The 18691-nt window shown below is 40.8% G+C and overlaps 1 protein-coding gene across 1 annotated transcript in view; it reads right to left on the bottom strand.

The window, feature by feature from the left end:
* The window catches only part of LOC139379348 (solute carrier organic anion transporter family member 1C1-like), a 62503-nt gene that overhangs the window by 7552 nt on the left and 36260 nt on the right, over positions 1-18691 (bottom strand). Inside the window, exons 7-12 of the mRNA XM_071122156.1 lie at positions 11018-11116; positions 10085-10333; positions 9718-9882; positions 4903-5098; positions 1111-1276; positions 618-802 (exon numbers count right to left, since the gene is read on the bottom strand). Coding sequence (XP_070978257.1) covers positions 618-802; positions 1111-1276; positions 4903-5098; positions 9718-9882; positions 10085-10333; positions 11018-11116 — 1060 coding nt within the window. The remainder of the gene's footprint in view (positions 1-617; positions 803-1110; positions 1277-4902; positions 5099-9717; positions 9883-10084; positions 10334-11017; positions 11117-18691) is intronic.

Below are 18691 nucleotides of genomic sequence, written 5' to 3'. Positions count from 1 at the left end.
CACTTAGGCACTAATGCACACAGTAAAAACAGAAACAGGTTAAGTTACAAGGTAAGCTACAAAGTGCATCTCTGAATTCCTTGGCCTTTCTGTTGCCTAAGATGCTTTCAAATATTAGAACCCTTTTTCTCTTATTCAGGATAATATCCCTTCATAAATATCTTTATTTCTATATGCCATTTTAATCAGAGCTGGACGCGGTATTGGACTGTGGTGTGCCAGTTGGCACTTGGTTTCTAAAGACTGGCTGGTGTGGTTTTTTTAAGAGGCCGGGGCAACCGTGACGTTGGCCAAATTTATACACTTTCATTGTTCGAATTCATTTACACCAAGGATATTCGTACAAGATGCGTCTTCGACTACCTCCGGAGGCAGTCGAAGATGCAATCACAACCAGATCATAATGCGTATTTTGATTGTCAACACCTGTCGACCAATGTGGGCACAATCAGGACAACGGACGCATGTTAGAACCAGGTACAAACGGGGCTTCTGATTATTTCCCCTTTAAGGTGCCTTGTCGTAGTCCCAGATTTCTTTGTGCTTTCTTGCCAACTGCTATGACCATCCTTTCTTGTTTGAGTGTATGTGTGGGTGTATGTGTGTGTGTCACTGACCTGATGAGGACCATGTAGCCTGGCGTGCCACCCAGGGAGATGATAAAGGAAGTGATGACAGAAAGAGCCAGGAAGTAAGGGAAGACACGGTCACAGTCGTCTCTGTGAGGACAGTGGCCTACACTGGCTGTCAGATTACCACTGCTCAGCCCTGCTGCCACCACACAGCTACAGTTAGAGAACACCTGCAGAGGCACACACACACAGAGACATGCACAGAGACACGCACACACACAAAAGTTATCCATAAACCCACCAGGGTGCGAGTCAATTCCGACTGCAATCGTAATGAAATTAAAATGGAATTGACCCCACCCTGTTGCTCACAAGTTTATGAATCAATAATATGATATATCAGTTTGCATCTCAAATGGCACCTTATTCCCTATATAGTGTACTACTTTTAAACAGAGCCCAAAAGTAGTACACTATATAGGGAAGGGGGTGCCATTTTGGGATGCAGCCTCAGTGCTGGCAATGATCCTCATCTCACCGTGTTCTTCCCTGATCCTGTGGAGGTCTGGCAGCCAGCCAGGCAGGGAGAGACGTACGTGATGCCGTTTTCTCCACAGACAGGGTCCCAGTCTCTGCCTGAACAAACACAGTCGGAGTTACAGGCTGAGATTACTGAGCGCTCCTCATACGATACACCACCCGCCCTGAGAGAGAGAAAGAAAGAGGGAGAGAAATAAAGAGAACGAGAGAGAGAAAGAGAGAAAGGGAAAAATGGGGTTGCTATTACAGTTTTTTTCAATTGCTAACATGCATTGGTCAAAACCGAAGTCACATTGTCAAAACTCTTCACACAGTCAGCGAAACAGAAGTGTATGTGGACCAAACTGTGAATCATTTTTCATTGTTTTCACACAAAATGCATTCAATGACCACATTCTCCGTAAACCAAGAACTCTTTTCTCATACTCCACCACCTGCAAAACTACATATTTGCAGCACATGTTTTCAAATGCTAACATACTGTTTCCAAAACTGTTACAAACACATTCAAAACAGAAGGATGAAAAATGTTGTGCATTTCTGCAGTAACCAGATTGAAACATATAGAAAATCTCAGAAGACTATTTCATAATTCCAAACACAGCTGATTGCAATTTCAGCCTGAAGCCTACCCAAGTGTCCTGTTTTTAGTCTCGTTACCAAACAGACAAAAGAGGGCGGCTTTGGAATTATTTAGTTCGGAAACATGGCTCAAGGAAGACAGGTTGGTGGGGAAAGAAGAGTGGCAGGGAGACGGAGAATGTGTGGAGGACAAAGGAGAGGAAGACCAAGAGCGGTGGTCTCTGATGAGATAAGGGCCACAATTATTGACCATGTTGTAAACAATGGTCTCTCTTTGAGAGAGGCAACCAAGTCTGCAACCAAATCTGCAGCGTTCAACAGTTCAATAGTACGAATTTTCCGGCAAAACAACAGGTGTGTCGTGCATCTTTCAATAATAATTTAACTACATATTACAGTAGAATACAGTGTTCACATTTTTACATGTATTGACATTTTGAAATATTTGGATTATTTTGTGTTGCTGGCAGACAATATCACTTTTGGGAATGTGAATACGGTCAGCACAACGACAATTGCCAGAGTCCTAGAGAAACATAAAATAAGGATGAAGCTCTGTACCCTTTGAGAGAAACGGTGAACGTGTGAAAGAACTCCGGTATCAATATGTCCAGGTAAGATGTCTGTTCAATAACCAAACAGCGTACATACACAACTAAGCATAATGTAAAGTACTGTAAAACTGTGGCTTTACTGTATTTTAGATAGTAATGGAGATGGAAGCCAGGCAAACAGCACATACATCCATCTATGTGGATAAAGCTGGATTCAACCTGGCAAAAACACACCCCAGGGGAAGAAATGTGATTGGACACAGAGCAACCCTGGATGTCCCTGGACAGAGAGGAGCTAACATCACAATGTGTGCAGCACTGTCCAATGATGGTTTGCTATTACACAAACCACTCATTGGCCCCTACAATACAGAGGATCATTTATTTTCTGGATGACCTGCGTAATCAACTTGTGCCAGCGGTGGAGAGAGGGGCCAGAAACTCCCCTACCTTCGTTGTTGTGTGGGATAATGCAGCATTCCACCACTCTGCTGCAGTCAGGCTGGTTTGCTGCACATCTGAGGATGTCAGTACTATTCCTGCCTCCATACTCCCCCTTCCTAAACCCCATAGAGGAGTTTTTCTCTGCGTGGAGGTGGAAGGTTTATAACCACCATCCACATCACCAGATGTCCTTACTGGATGCCATGAATGTGGGGTGTGGAGACAATTCTCCTGAAGACTGCCAGGGTGTGGAGACACTTCTCCTGACGACTGCCAGGGTTGGATTAAACATTCCAGAAGATACTTCCCAAGATGCATCGCTAGAGAAGACATAAGATGTGATGTTGATGAGAACTTGTGGCCAAATGCAGGAGGGAGAACTAGAACCCGCACAGTACTGTACAGTATGAGTGAATTTACTATATATGTTTTTTTTTGTGTAATTATTTTTGCAGCCCTGAAATTTCAGGAATTTCTTTTTTTGTTTCAACTTATTTTTCACAAGTAAACTACTACATGCAAAGATACAGACAAAATAAAGGCTATTGCAGCAATTTTCTGCATCTGATTCATTCTTGTTACATTGACTGTCCTAAAGTATAAGTGAAAAGGTGTTATTTATGTTATAAAAATCATTCAAACTTCAAAGAGAAGTTAATTTATGTAATGCTCCCTGTTAGTGTTTTTTTTAGGTCAGTGTGTTATGAGTGACAATATATGCTTTCTGAGTGAGAATTATTGCCAGTTATGGTCAAACAAGCTTATTTTGAGACATGAATGAAGTGATTTGAGTGAGTTTGAGGTAAGCTTAACTGTTCGGCTAAAATGCATGTTGGTAATGCAGACTGTGAGGAGTTTTGAAAAAGTGGCTTCAGCATTGACCGATGCTTGTTAGCAATTTTTAAAAAACGACTAGATTTTAATTTATAGTGCTTTTCTTTATACAGAATCTAATGGACACAGACATGACTTGACCTCTGCCTGCTCAGATACAGAAGGTGTGATGTGTATTTAATCAAATGCATAATACATAATATAAATGCAACAAGTGTTGGTCCCATGTTTCATGACCTGAAATAAAAGATCTCAGAAATGTTCCATCTGCACAAAAAGCATATTTCTCAAATGCTGTGCACAAATTTGTAAGCATTTTATCATTTGTCAAGATAGTCCACCCCCCTGACAGGTGTGGCATATCAAGAAGCTGATTAAACCGCATTATCATTACACAGATGCACTTTGTGCTAGGGATAATAAAAGGCCACTCTAAAATTTGCAGTTTTGTCACCCAACACAATGCCACAGATGACCTCAAGTTTTGAGGGGGCATGCTGACTGCAGGAATGTCCACCAAAGATGTTGCCAGAGATCTAATATAGAGATCTAATGTTAATTTCTCTACCACATCCTCGGTGCGGCAGGTAGCCTAGTGGTTAGAGTGTTGGACTAGTAACCAAAATGTTGCAAGATCGAATCCATGAGCTGACGAGAAAAAAATATGTTGTTCTACCCCTGAACAAGGCAGTTAACCCACTGCTCCTAGGCTGTCATTGAAAATAAGAATTTGTTCTTAACGGTCTTGCCTAGTTAAATAAATGAGAGAATTTGGCAGTATGTCCAACTCGCCTCATCACCGCAGGCCATGTGTAACCACGCCAGCCCAAGAACTCCACATCTGGCTTCTTCACCTGTGGGATCGTCTGAGACCAGCCACTCGGACAGCTGATGAAACAGGAGTATTTCTGTCTGTAATAAATCCCTTTTGTGGGGGAAAACCCATTCTGATTGGGTGGGCCTATGGCTGCGCCCCTGCCCAGTCATGTGAAATCCATAGATTAGGGCCTAATGAATTTATTTCAATTGACTGATTTTCATATATGAACTGTAACTCAGCAAAATCGCTTAAATTGTTGCATGTTACGTTTACCGATTCAATGAATGTTATCAACCAAATTCAGTGCCGGTTCTGATATTGACATTAGCAGCAAACAGCCTTGACAGAACCAGGGGGGGGAAATCCCTGATTTGCTATTCTAGACCACATCTCTCCAGTGTTAGAGGTATGCTGTCCTCTAGGAGCAATTATTAGCATACACACTCCAACATGTTACCTGTTTGTGGTGCTGGGAATAGAGCATTTACAGAGGGTAAATACTGTATGTACTTAAGGGCAACTTCTACCCAGAGCTGTGTGTGTGTGTATCCCCCACCTGTTGTAGGGCAGCGTGATCCCAGCCACTTTGACGTTCTCGCAGCTCATGACGAAGAAGAAGAGGGATAGGAAGTAGCCTATCAGAGAGGTGCCGAACGCAAACTTTGCTGCTCCCATGATGCTCAGCTTCAGCCTCTTCATGAGCAGGCCGCCAGTGAAAATTCCCAACGCCACGGCAGGGATGTTGATTGTACCTGGAACAAACACACAAACAACACACACACACTAAACATTAAGACATGGGTCTCATTCTTTAGAAATATTCTTAGTTCCCAGTCATGGAGGATTTAGGCCAGCACTAAGGTCTTGACGATAGGTTCAATGGGACTGAAACACCATGTAAACCAGGCATAGACTTTCACACAATACCATACTGTAGCTTTTGCTACCTTTCATATCACAGTAGCTAAAAGTCGACCTTTTATGCCAGTGCTATTCCACCACCCAATACAGCCCCATACATACAGTACAGCAGAGTAGAACCAGGCCATACCGCCTGAGACTCAGCCTTTGATATAGTTGACAGTAGAGAGAACACACAGTAGCGCTGTCCAACTCCCACTCAAAGACCAAAGCTCTTGGTCTATTTCATACATCAATGTGCAGATATCATATTCTATCTGTCCCTTCTATTACTGTAGTTATGCTAGATATTGCATTACCTTTCATACACAACATGCAATGGTCAGGTCAATAGTGTAACATGAGGCCTATTTAGATCAGCATTCACATTTGAGAGTTGAATCATAACACATTGTATAGCTCAATAAAACAGCGCATTTGATCTCCTGCTGCTTGATCTAGTATTAACAATACTGTATGCATGTGCTTTTCTATGCATGTGCTTTTCTATGCATAAAGCGAGTCCTTTTAAGTTTCACATGAAAATTGAACAAGCTCATGCAGGAGATGAATCAAGGCCAGTGTTGGGGGTAAGGCATTACAAAGTTATGGGTTAGAGCACTCCGATTACTTTTCTGTGGTAACGAGTTACTTAAAAGGTAGATTTTTCTATTTAATTAAATCAGTTACTTAATTACGTTTTCAAATAAGCAAGTCATTATTTTTACAATATTATTTCCTTTTTTTGTTTTGTTTCTAGCTAGTGAGATGGCAGAGACAATTATAGCCTTTACATCGTGGAAGAATTCACATTACATTGAATTGGTAGGGGAAAAGGACAGGAACGTCACAGTAAAATGCTAACTCTGCCTCGGGGTTAAGAGCCTGTCAGCTGCAAAGAACTTCACTTTACATATCAAGAAGCACCTTCAGACTTTTTCCTTGTGCGTTATAACGTTAAATCGATACTTTGGAGGAAAGCAGTGAAATATATCAACAAGGTGTGATTGAAGGTCAGCTGTTTTATTTTGACTTTGAGTCATGAATGTTGTAATGTGCAAAACCATGAATGTTGTAAAACCTTTTGAAAAGGCAACGCTCCTGTAACTTCTATGAAAATAATTCAACTAGTTGGTATCTAGACAATCTGGTTGTTGTGGTTCATAAATTGCATGTTTGGAAAGGGCTATTGCTCGTGTAACTTGTGTGTTTTCATATCGCTCTGCCAAGTTTGTATCTGTGTATAAAACAGCCAGTTATACTTGTATTGGAGCTCTCCTTTTATTTATATTTGGCCTTTATTTAACTAGGCAAGTCAGTTAAGAACAAATTCTTATTTACAATGACGGCCTAGGAACAGTGGGTTAACTGCCTGTTCAGGGGCTGTGCCCAGTTAGTTTTATACAGTGCCTTCGCAAAGAATTCATACCCCTTGACTTTTTACACATTTCGTTGTGTTACAGCCTGAATCGTAGAAGGATTCAATTGAGATTGTGTAATTGACACACACACACACACACACACACACACACACACACACACAAACACACAAACACACAAAACCCCATCATTTCAAAGAAGGTGTTTTTTTTAGAAACTAATTCAAATCAAAAGCAGAAATGTCTTGACTCAATAAGTATTCAACACCTTTGTTATGGCAAGCCTAAATAAGTTAAGGAGAAATGCACCTAGTCACTACAATGCACCTGTATCAATGCACCTAGTCACTACAAAGATACAGGTGTCTTTCCTAACTCAGCTGCCGGAGAGGAAGGAAACCGCTCAGGGATTTTACCATGATGCCAATGTTGACTTTAAAACAGTTAGAGTTTAATGGCTGTGATAGGAGAAAAGTGAGGATGGATCAACAACATTGTAGCTAATTCACAATACTAACCTAAATTACAGAATGAAAAGAAGGAAGCCTGTACAGAATTAAAATGTTCAAATAATCAAATCGCTAAATAATGTGGCAACGAAATGAACTTTATGTTCTGAATACAAAGTGTTATGTTTGGGGCAAATCACATCACTGAGTATCACTCTTCATATTTTTAAGCATGGTGGTGGTTGCATCATGTTGTGGGTACCGTACGCATGTCATCAGCAAGGACTAGGGAGTTTTTTAGGATTAAAAGAAATGGACTAAAGCTAAGCACAGGCAAAATCCTAGAGGAAAACCTGGTTCAGTCTGTTTTCCAACAGACACTGGCAGACAAATTCACCTTTCAGCAGGACAATAACCTAAAACACAAGGCCAAATGTACACTGGAGATGCTTACTAAAACGACATTGAAGGTTCCTGAGTGGTCTAGTTACAGTTTTGACTTAAATCGTCTTGAAAATCTTTGGTAAGACTTGAAAATGGCTGTCTAGCAATGATCAACAACCAACTTAAAAGATCTTGAAACATTTTTTAAAGAATAATGTGCAAATATTCTACAATCCAGATGTGCAAAGCTCTTAGAGACGTACCCAGAAAGACTCACAACTGTAATCACTGCCAAAGGTGATGCTAACATGTATTGACTGAGTGATGTGAATAATTACAGTATGTAGGTTAGATATTTCTCTATTACATTTCAATACATTTGAAACATTTTCTAAAAACATGTTTTCACTTTGTCATTATGGGGTATTGTGTGTAGATGGGTGAGAAATGTTTTTATTGAATCACTTTGAATTTCGGCTGTAATACATCAACATGTGGAAACCAGTGGAGGCTGCTGAGGAGAGGACAGCTCATAATAATGGATGTAAATGGCATGGCATCAAACACATAGAAAACATTTTTGACGGTAGCCAATGGGCCAGGATGCCAGGGATCGGCAACATGTGGTCCGCAGGCCTAAACCTTACAGTGAGTGATTTTCTGGGGGTAAAAAAACACTGTCAAATCCCAAGGAATTCAGATAAAACAGAGTTTAATTTAATCTGTTCTTAAGTACCCCCCCCCCCCCCCCAAAAAAAGTGATTGTCTCACCTTTTCACCTGTTTCACCTTTATTTAACCAGGTAAGCTAGTTGAGAACAAGTTCTCATTTACAACTGAGACATGGCCAAGATAAAGCATGGCAGTGCGACACAAACAACAACACAGAGTTACACATGGAATAAACAAGTGTACAGTCAATAACACGATAGAAAAAAGAAAGTCTATATACAGTGTGTGCAAATGGCGTGAGGAGGTAAGGCAATACGTAGGCCATAGTAGCAAAGTAATTACAATTTAGCAGATTAACACTGGAGTGATAGATGAGCAGATGATATGCAAGTAGTGATACTGGTGTGCAAAAGAGCAGAAAAGTAAAAAAACAGTATGGGGATGAGGTAGGTAGATTGGATGGGCTATTTACATATGGACTATATACAGCTGCAGCGATCGGTTAACTTCTCAGATAGCTGATGTTTAAAGTTAGTGAGGGAAATATAAGTCTCCAGCTTCAGCGATTTTTGCAATTCCTTCCAGTCAGTGGCAGCAGAGAACTGTAAGGAAAGGCGGCCAAAGTATGTGTTGGCTTTGTGGATGACCAGTGAGATATACCTGCTGGAGCGCGTGCTATAGGTGGGTGTTGTTATCGTGACCAGTGAGCTGAGATAAGGTGGAGCTTTACCTAGCATAGACTTATAGATGACCTGGCCCTGGAACCAGTGGGTCTGGCGACGAATATGTAGCGAGGGCCAGCCGACTAGAGCTGTCATTGTAAATACAAATTTGTTCTTTACTGACTTGCCTAGTTAAATAAAGTTGACATTTTTTTATTAAAATGTTCCCCCGATCATCCATTCCTGCAAAAATAGTCCCGTGGCTTAGTTGCCTACCCTTGCACTAGGCCTATCAGTCGTCAGAGTCAAGCCATTCTAAAGTAGTGTGCATAAAGCTAATTCTGATAGACCATTAAAGGTCCAACGCATATATTTTATCTCAATATCAAATCATGTCTGGGTAACAATTAAGTACCTTACTCTGATAGTTTTGTTTCTTTTTGACTATTTTAATTAAAAACAATCTTAGCAAAGACCAATTTCTCAAGCAAGAATTTACCTAAGACTGTCTGGGCGTGGTCTGAGCGGGGAGGGGAAAACTGAAAACGATTTGTTTTGGCAGAGGTTTGGAACTCTCTTTCTTATTGGTCTATTAACTATTTTACCGCCTGGTGATGTCACCAGGCAGGCCAAAACTCCATCCCACCAAAACAGGCAGAAATTTCAGGTGTTCTTTTCAAACAGCTCTTACACTAAAATGGCATTATCATAATTTTCACAATTTCACAGTATTATTCCAACCTCAGTGTGAAAACATATATAAAACACAGGAAAAACATGTTCTTGACTGCACTGGGCCTATAAGAATGACCAAGGCATCTTCAGAGGTCCTTTTGTTTTTGGTAACGCAGAAGTTACTTTTAAAAGTAACGTTCCCCAACACTGATCAAGCCATATAAGCTATATGATTGGCCAACGTTACGTACCCATCAGGAAATTGGCTTTTGATGCGGACTGTCCGTAATGTTGCTCTATGTACTTGGGCTTGTAGGTTACCATGCCGATGAGAGAGTTCAGCTGAACGATGGTCACACACAGGTAGATGAAGTACACTGGGTTCCCCAGGAGGGTTTTCAACGTTGGTATGAAATCTAGATTAAAAACCATCAACAAAACATCATCAGTTGTCATGGGCATTTTTGTCTACCTTTTTCCATACTATGGTCATTTCATCCAAAGCAACCTGAATTTAATATACAATTTTACCTGAACAGACTTTGAAAAACCTTTTTAAACTCCAATCACAATCTAAACCAGAAAATATTTTAACTTTATCCCCATTCAACAAAATACCTTTGGCCATCTCCAGAAAGCCAGCTGGCTCGTCGGCTTGGTACTTATGCTCCAGGAGAGGGGGGTCTTTGATGAAGCTAGTACACTCCGGGGTGCACTGGGCTGGGCCTCGGTCTGACGGGATGGGCAGGGAACGGGGCAGGAACCAAAAGGGGATGGCTGAAAGCAGGGTGATTACCCCAGCAATAAGGTAACCTAACCACCAGGCCCCCACCCAGCGAGCATCACCGGGGCTTATGGTGATACTCTCTATACAGCGAAGGGAGACACAGAATTTGATTTATTACAATCCCCATTAGCCGATGCCAAGGGTGACAGCTAGTCTTACTGGGGTTCGAAATAACGAAAAATACATTACAGACAAAAGACTTTACAATTTACATACATTTAAAAACATTAACATGTAGTGTGTGTGTCCATCTATCAGTTACAAATACATGTCAGTACATACATATAACAAGAGAACTCTCTATACAGGGAGGACAAGCACAGAGAGAGCGCTGTGACTGTTGGGGACAAAATACATTATGAGAATAACTGAGTACACTAGTAACGTTCCTAGCAACAAGTCTTACTGGAGAGAATAACAAGCACAGCACAGCTGCTTTTTGTGCATATCTTAACCATCTCTCCTGCTTCAAATTGGTTACTCAAATTAGGTAGCTGACGTCACTGAGCAGTGTTCTGGAGCACACTAGTTAATTTAGCCCGATAACCTAGAATCTAGAAGCATGCGCATATATAACACTTATTGAACACAGTCAGTGAGTGCACTCTAGGAACGACAATGAACTTAACTCAGAGCCCTGTTTGTTAGTCTAGTAGTAACAGAACAGAGGTGAATGCCCTGTCGCTGTCTAAACTGGAGAACTGACTAGTCCGAAAGTGTGTAGGCGGCCTAGACAGAATACTCGGTAGATTCCGGTTACTCACCCATGTTGACAAATCCAATGTCCACATATATTTTGGCACACAGGGATCCCAGTAAATAGCCAAACACAGGACCAATGACTGCTATGGTCTGAACGCAGCCTGAAATATGAAAGACGCACACGCATGCACGAACACACACAGCAATTGATTTATTATACTAACCAGAGACAGTTCCATAAGTCAACAATAAGACAGTTGTTGTGTGATTTTTAAAAAGGTCAAAGAGATGCTTCCGCTTATATGGACCGTTCGTCCATTCATGCTATCACAACAAGGTAGATTCAATCAGATCCAGCGTTAACCGGTGATAGCAGATACCCGCATAGAGGATGTTATGGCGGTGTGGTTAGAGCCGTCAAATCAGTGATTAGCTGCTCTTGCGCTCATTGTCAAAGCCACACCCACTCCACTTGTGTTAGAAGTTCAGAAGGAGAAAATGTAGGCTATATAGAAATAACTACGCTCAAATTGAAAAATCATTCAATGAAATAATGACAATTTTTTATTATCCTAATCGAGATCACATTCCAGTGTTTCAAAAAATGTCTGCATAGCATTTCTGTTAATGCAAGCGTGTAGCGCCCAACGCAGGAGATGAGAAGCAGGTACAAGGAGTGAATCATTTATTATAGACTGACATACAACGGAACAAGAACAGCGTCTGGACATGAACACGACACAACAAACGAGGCTACTACAGGGAACAACACAGAGGAGCAGACATATAGAGCGTTGGATCGGAAGGTCCTGTGTGGTAATATAGACCGTCATGGTTGCTAGCTACCATGACAAAGACCAAATCTGCCGCAAGTACCGTTGAGGACAGTGCCAGTGGTGTCTCTCTATCACACGTGAAGGATATTTTAAACAAACAAAAAAGAGACCTATTAGCAGTTGTTACAACAACAAGAAAATAGTTTCAAGTGTTTCGTCCAAATACTTGTGGATTCTACTAATAAAAGAATGGACGACCTGACCAGAGAGGTCCAGGACCTAAAGAAGAGTTTGCAGTTCTCCCAGGGTCAGCTCGACGAGTTGAAAACAGGAGAATGGCAAGATGACAGCAATCTGTAAGTCATTGAGAGAAGACATCAGTTCTGTGTGTGAATCCATGATAACAACTACAGATAAATCAGACTATCTCGAGGGGCAATCAAGGCTAAACAACATGGTTGTGGACGGAATTGCAGAATCTCCACATGAGACCTGGATGAAGCCTGAGGACAAAGTGAGGGAAATGATCTTTGAGAAATTGAAGATGGACCACAGGACGATTGAGGTGGAGTGCGCCCACAGGACTGGAAAACCCACCACCGGCCCAGGTGATAGGCCCAGGCCGATAGTGGTCAAGTTCCTGAGGTTCAAGGACAAGGTAGCTGTTCTGGAAAGAGCCAAGAACTTGAGAGGAACGTATATCTTCCTCAACGAGGACTATCCTGAAACTGTGCGCCAGAAGAGGAAAGAACTGAACCCAGCCATGAAAGCTTCCAGAGTGCGTCGGGACATTGCGTACATCCGCTACGACAGGCTCATTGTCCACCCTCCCTCCCAGAAGCCTGGAAGGGATGAGAGAGCCAAGCCTATGGCTTTGTAGCCTCAACCCCGTAGCACACACAAACCGATTGATTAATGGACTGCTGAATGCATTTTTTTTCTCTTGCTTTGTCCGCTCTGTTCAATATTATGTCTACCTCTGATAAGCTACCCAGGAAACGGCTGAAAATAGCCCATATTAATATATGTAGCCTTAGAAATAAGGTTCATGAAATCAATAACTTGCTAACATCAGATAACAACCATATATAAGCCATTTCTCAGAGCCATATCCCTGTCATGCTTAGAGAAGATCTTACGTCAAGTGTTATTGAAGTGTTGTGGTTTCAGGTTCAGTTGGCACATCTAAAGCCTTTTCTTTTGGGGTGTTGCTATAGGCCACCAAGTTCTAGCAGTTAGTTCCTAAATAATATGTGTGAAACACTTGATAGTGTATGTGAAGTAAACAGAGAGGTCTACTTTCTTGGAGACCTGCATATTGACTGGTTTTCATCAAGCTGTCCGCTCAAGAGGAAGCTTCTTAGTATAACCAGTGCCTGTAATCTGGTTCAGGTTATTAATCAACCTACCAGGGTGTTTACAAACACTACAGGAACAAGATCATCCACATGTATCGATCCCATTTTTACTAATGCTACAGATCTTTGTTCTAAAGCTGTATCCGACCCATTGGATGCAGTGATCACAATATAGTGGCTATATCCAGGAAAGCCAAGGTTCCAACAACTGGACCTAAAATAGTGTATAAGAGATCATGCAAAAGATTTTGCTGTGACTCTTAAGTGGATGATGTAAAAAATAGTTGTTGGTCTAATGTGATTAATGAGGAACATCCAGGCGCTGTTAAGGCTCCAGGAATTGATGAGGAATTGAAACACTGTATGGTTGAAAGAGACGGGGCAAAAGGAGTAGCTAATAAGTCTAGCTGTATATCTGACTGGCTTACTTACTGCAAATTGAGAAGTGATGTGACTAAACTCAACAAAAAGAAGAAACTGTATTATGAAGCCGAAATCAATTATATAAAGAATTATATAAAAAAAACTTTGGAGTACTTTAAATGAAATTATGGGCAGAAAGACAAATTCAACTCCATCTTTCATCGAATCAGATGGCTTATTCTTCACAAAACCAATTGATGTGGCCAATTATTTTAATTATTATTTCATTTACAAAGTGGGCAAACTTAGGCAGGAAATGCCCACAACAAACAGTGAGCAATTATATTCATGTATGAAAAAACTAATAATGAAAGAAAAGCAGTGCAAGTTTGAATTTTGTTAAGTTAGTATGAGAGAGGTGGAAAGATTTACCAATCAATAATGACAAACCTCCTGACATTGACAATTTAAGAGAGAAAGCTACTGAGGATGCTAGCTGACTCTATAGCCACTCCTATCTGTTATATTTTTAATCTGAGTTTAGAGGAAAGTCTTTGTCCTCAGGTATGGAAGGAAGCCAAAGTAATTCTGCTATCCAAAATAGGTAAAGCGGACTGGTTCAAACAGCAGACCTATAAGCCTGCTGCCAGCTCTTAGCAAACTGTTGGGAAAAAATTGTGTTTCACCAAATACAATGCTATTTCTCTGTAAACAAATCAACAACAGACTTTCAGCATGCTTTTAGAGAAGGGCACTCAACGTGTACTGCACTGACACAAATGACTGATGATTGGTTGAAAGAAATTGATAATAAGAAGATTGTGGGAGCTGATTTCAGTGCAGCCTTTGATATTATTGACCATAACCTGTTGTTGAAAAAAAACTTAGGGCTAGGCCCCTTTAAAAAAAAAAAAAAATTCCACATGAATGACGTGCCCAAAGTAAACTGCCTGTTGCTCAGGCAATGAAGCCAGGATATGCATATAATTGGTACCATTGGAAAGAAAATATGTTGGAGTTAGTTTGTAGGAATGTTAAAATAATGTAGGAGAATATAACACAATAGATATGGTAGGAGAAAATCCAAAGAAAAACCAACCAGATTCTTTTTTGAGAGACCATCCTCTAAGAAAGGCAAGTAAAATACTGTAAATGAGCTCCCTGGATGCAATTCCTATGGCTTCCACAGGGTGTTAGCAGTCTATGTTCAAGGTTTCAGGCTTGTAACTTCAAAAACTAACAAGAAATATCAGGGACACAGTCTTGGAAATTCATGTTTGCGCGCGCCATGAAGACAGGACGCACCTGCTAAAATCAGTTTCCTATTGAACATACTTCCTTCCGTAAAAAAATATTATAGTTTGATTACATTTTAGGGTATCTGAGGAGTAAATAGAAATGTATTTTGACTTGTTGAAACAAAGTTTAGGGGGAGATTTTTGGATTCCTTTCGCTACATGTTGAACGAGTGGATTACTTAAATCGATGGCGCCAGCTAAACAGACTTTTTGGGATATAAAGAAGGATTTTATCTAACAAAACAACACTACATGTTATAGCTGGGACGCTTTGGATAACAAATCAGAGGAAGATTTTCAAAAAGTGAGTGAATATTTAATCTCTATTTGTGAATTTATGAAACCTGTGACGTTAGAAAAATATTTTGATATGGGGCGCCGTCCTCAAACAATTGCATGTTTTCGTTGTAATAGCTACTGTAAATCGGACAGTGCAGTTAGATTAACACAAATTTAAGCTTTCAACCGATATATCACACTTATATGTACCTAAATGTTTAATATCCATCATGTTCATGATTATTTATATGAATTGCGCACCCCCCAGTTTCACAGGAAGTTGCCCCGCTAGCGAGATGCCTAGCCCTAAATTAAGTGCTATGGCTTTTCAACCTCTGCCATATCGTGGATCCAGAGATATCTATCTAATAGGTTATCTCTAATGTCAAATATGTAAAGTGTGGTGTACCGCAGAGCAGCTCTCTAGGCACTCTACTCTTTTCTATTTTTACCAATGACCTGCCACTGGCATTAAACAAAGCATGTGTGTCAATGTATGATGATGATTCAACCATATACACATCAGCATCCACAGCTAATGAAGCCACTAAAACACATAACAAAGAGTTGCAGTCTGTTTTGGAATGGGTGGCCAGTAATAAACTGGTTCTGAACATCTCTAAAACTAAGAGCATTTTATTTGCTACAAATCATTCCTTAAGTGCCAGACCTCAGCTGAATCTGGTAATGAATGGTGTGGCTGTTGAACAAGTTGAGGAGACTAAATTACTTGGCGTTACCTTAGATTGTAAACTGTCATGGTCAAAACATATAAATTCAATGGTTGTAAAGATGGGGAGAGGTCTGGCCGTAATAAAGAGATGCTCTGCTTTTTTGACACCACACTCCAAAAAGCAAGTTCTGCAGGCTGTAGTTTTGTCTAATCTTGATTAATGTCCAGTCCGTGTGGTCCAGTGCTGCAAGGAAAGACCTAGTTAAGCTGCAGTTGGCCCAGAACAGAGCGGAACGTTTTGCTCTTAATTGTAATTAGAGGGCTAATATCAATACTATGCATGCCAGTCTCTGTAGACTAAGAGTTGAGGAGAGACTGACTGCATCACTTCTTCTTTTTTATAAGAAACATTCATGTGTTGAAAATCCAAAATTTTTGCATAGTCAAATTACACACAGCTCTGACACACACACTTATCCCACCAGACATGCCACCAGGGGTATTTTCATAGTCCCCAGATCCAGAACAAATTCAAGGAAATGTACAGTATTATACAGAGCCCTTATTGCATGAAACTTCCTTCTATCTCATATTACTCAAATAAACAGCAAACCTGGTTTCAAAAAACAGATAAAGCAACACCTTGTGGCACAACGCCTCACCTCTATTTGACCTAGATAGTTTGTGTGTATGCATTGATATGTAGGCTGTGTGGCTTTTTTTATGTATGTAGTTCTGTCTTTGACCTGTTCTTGTCTAACGATGTTCTGTATTATGTTTCATGTTTTGTATACCCCAGGAAGAGGAGCTGCTGCTTTTGCAACAGCTAATGGGGATCCTTATAAAATACAAAATACATACAGTTGAAGTCGGAGGTTTACATACACCTTAGCCAAATACATTTAAACTCAGTTTTTCACCATTCCTGACATTTAATCCTAGTAAAAAAATTCCCTGTCTTAGGTCAGTTAGGATCACCACTTTATTTTAAGAATGTGAAATGTCAGAATAATAGTAGAGAGAATTATTTATATCAGCTTTGATTTCTTTCATCACATTCCCAGTGGGTCAAAAATTGACATACACTCAATTAGTATTTGGTATCATTGCCATTAAATTGTTGAACTTGGGTCAAACAATTTGTGTAGCCTTCCACAAGCATCCCACAATAAGTTGGGTGAATTTTGGCCCATTCCTTCTGACAGAGCTGGTGTAACCGAGTCAGGTTTGTAGGCCTCCTTGCTCACACACGCTTTTTCAGGTCACCTCACTAATGTTCTATAGGATTGATGTCAGGGCTTTGTGATGGCCACACCAATACCTTGACTTTGTTGTCCTTAAGCCATTTTTCCACAAATGGCTTGCAAGCCTCCCACTTTTTCCTCCAAACACTACAATGGTCATTATGGCCAAACAGTTAGATTTTGTTTCATCAGACCAGAGAACATTTCTCCAAAAAGTACGATCTTTGTCTCCATGTGCAGTTGCAAACTGTAGTCTGGCTTTTTTATGGTGGTTTTGGAGCAGTGGCTTCTTCCTTGCGGAGTGGCCTTTCAGGTTATGTCGATATAGGACTCGTTTTACTGTGAATATAGATATTTTTGTACAGGTTTCCTCCAGCATCTTCACAAGGTTCTTCGCTGTTGTTCTGGGCTTGATTTGCACTTTTCGCACCAAAGTACGTTCATCTCTAGGAGACAGAACACGTCTCCTTCCTGAGCAGTATGACGGCTGAGTGGTCCCATGGAGTTTATACTTGCGTACTACTATTTGTACAGATTAATGTGATACCTTCAGGCGTTTGGAAATTGCTCCCAAGGATGAACCAGACTTGTGGAGGTCTACAACTATTTTTCTGAGGTCTTGGCTGATTTCTTTAGATTTTCCCGTGATGTCAAGCAAAGAGGCACTGAGTTTGAAGGTAGGCCTTGAAATACATCCACAGATACACCTCCAATTGACTCAAATTATGTCAATTAGCCTATCAGAAGCTTCTAAAGCCATGACATCATTTTCTGAAATTTTCCAAGCTGTTTAAAGGCACAGTCAACTTAGTGTATGTAAACTTCTGACCCACTGGAATTGTGATACAGTGAATTTCAGTGAAATAATCTGTCTGTAAACAATTGTTGCAAAAATTACTTGTGTCATGCACAAAGTAGATGTCCTAACCGACTTGCCAAAACTATAGTTGGTTAACAAGAAATTTGTGGATTGGTTGAAAAATGAGTTTTAATGACTCCAATCTAAGTGTACGTAAAGTTCGGACTTCAACTGTATATGCAGGGGCAATCAACAAAGAGAGGGAGTCCAGGTCCAATGAGTGCAGCAGCGCATAATGACGGTAAGAGCAGCGCGTAATGACGGTAACAGCAGCGCGTAATGACGGTAACAGCAGCGCGTAATGACGGTAACAGCAGCGCATAATGACGGTAACAGCAGCGTGTAATGACGGTAACAGCAGCGCGTAATGACGGTAACAGCAGAGCGTAATGACGGTAACAGCAGCGCGTAATTACGGTAACAGCAGCGCATAATGACGGTAACAGCAGCGTGTAATGACGGTAACAGCAGCGCGTAATGACGGTAACAGCAGCGCGTAATGACGGTAACAGCAGCGCGTAATGACAGTAACAGATGTGTGTAATGATGGTAACAGATGCGTATAATGATGGGTAGCATGGAGCTAGGGGGAGCGGGAGCAGGCGTGACAGAGCGACTCTGTGCAGCCAATGACAATGCCTGCTTTACGTGTTAAGCTGGGAGCCACTTGTGGATTTGACAGCTCTAATGGAGTTCCACCTCCCACACAGTATTAAGCATCAGCTATCCGGATGTTGGCTAAAGCGTATCTGATTGAATCGGGCCCTTAGTGTATGAATCAGAATGAAAGGCAGTTTATTCAGACCGTCGGATCGACTTAACATATTGTACTTCAAATCATGCATAGTGACATTATCTAAAATGTGTTTGCATTTCCAATGGGTCT

This window comes from Oncorhynchus clarkii, chromosome 21 (assembly GCF_045791955.1).
Source record: "Oncorhynchus clarkii lewisi isolate Uvic-CL-2024 chromosome 21, UVic_Ocla_1.0, whole genome shotgun sequence".
In the NCBI taxonomy this organism is placed as follows: domain Eukaryota; kingdom Metazoa; phylum Chordata; class Actinopteri; order Salmoniformes; family Salmonidae; genus Oncorhynchus; species Oncorhynchus clarkii.
This window is presented reverse-complemented; position numbering and strand designations above follow the sequence as displayed.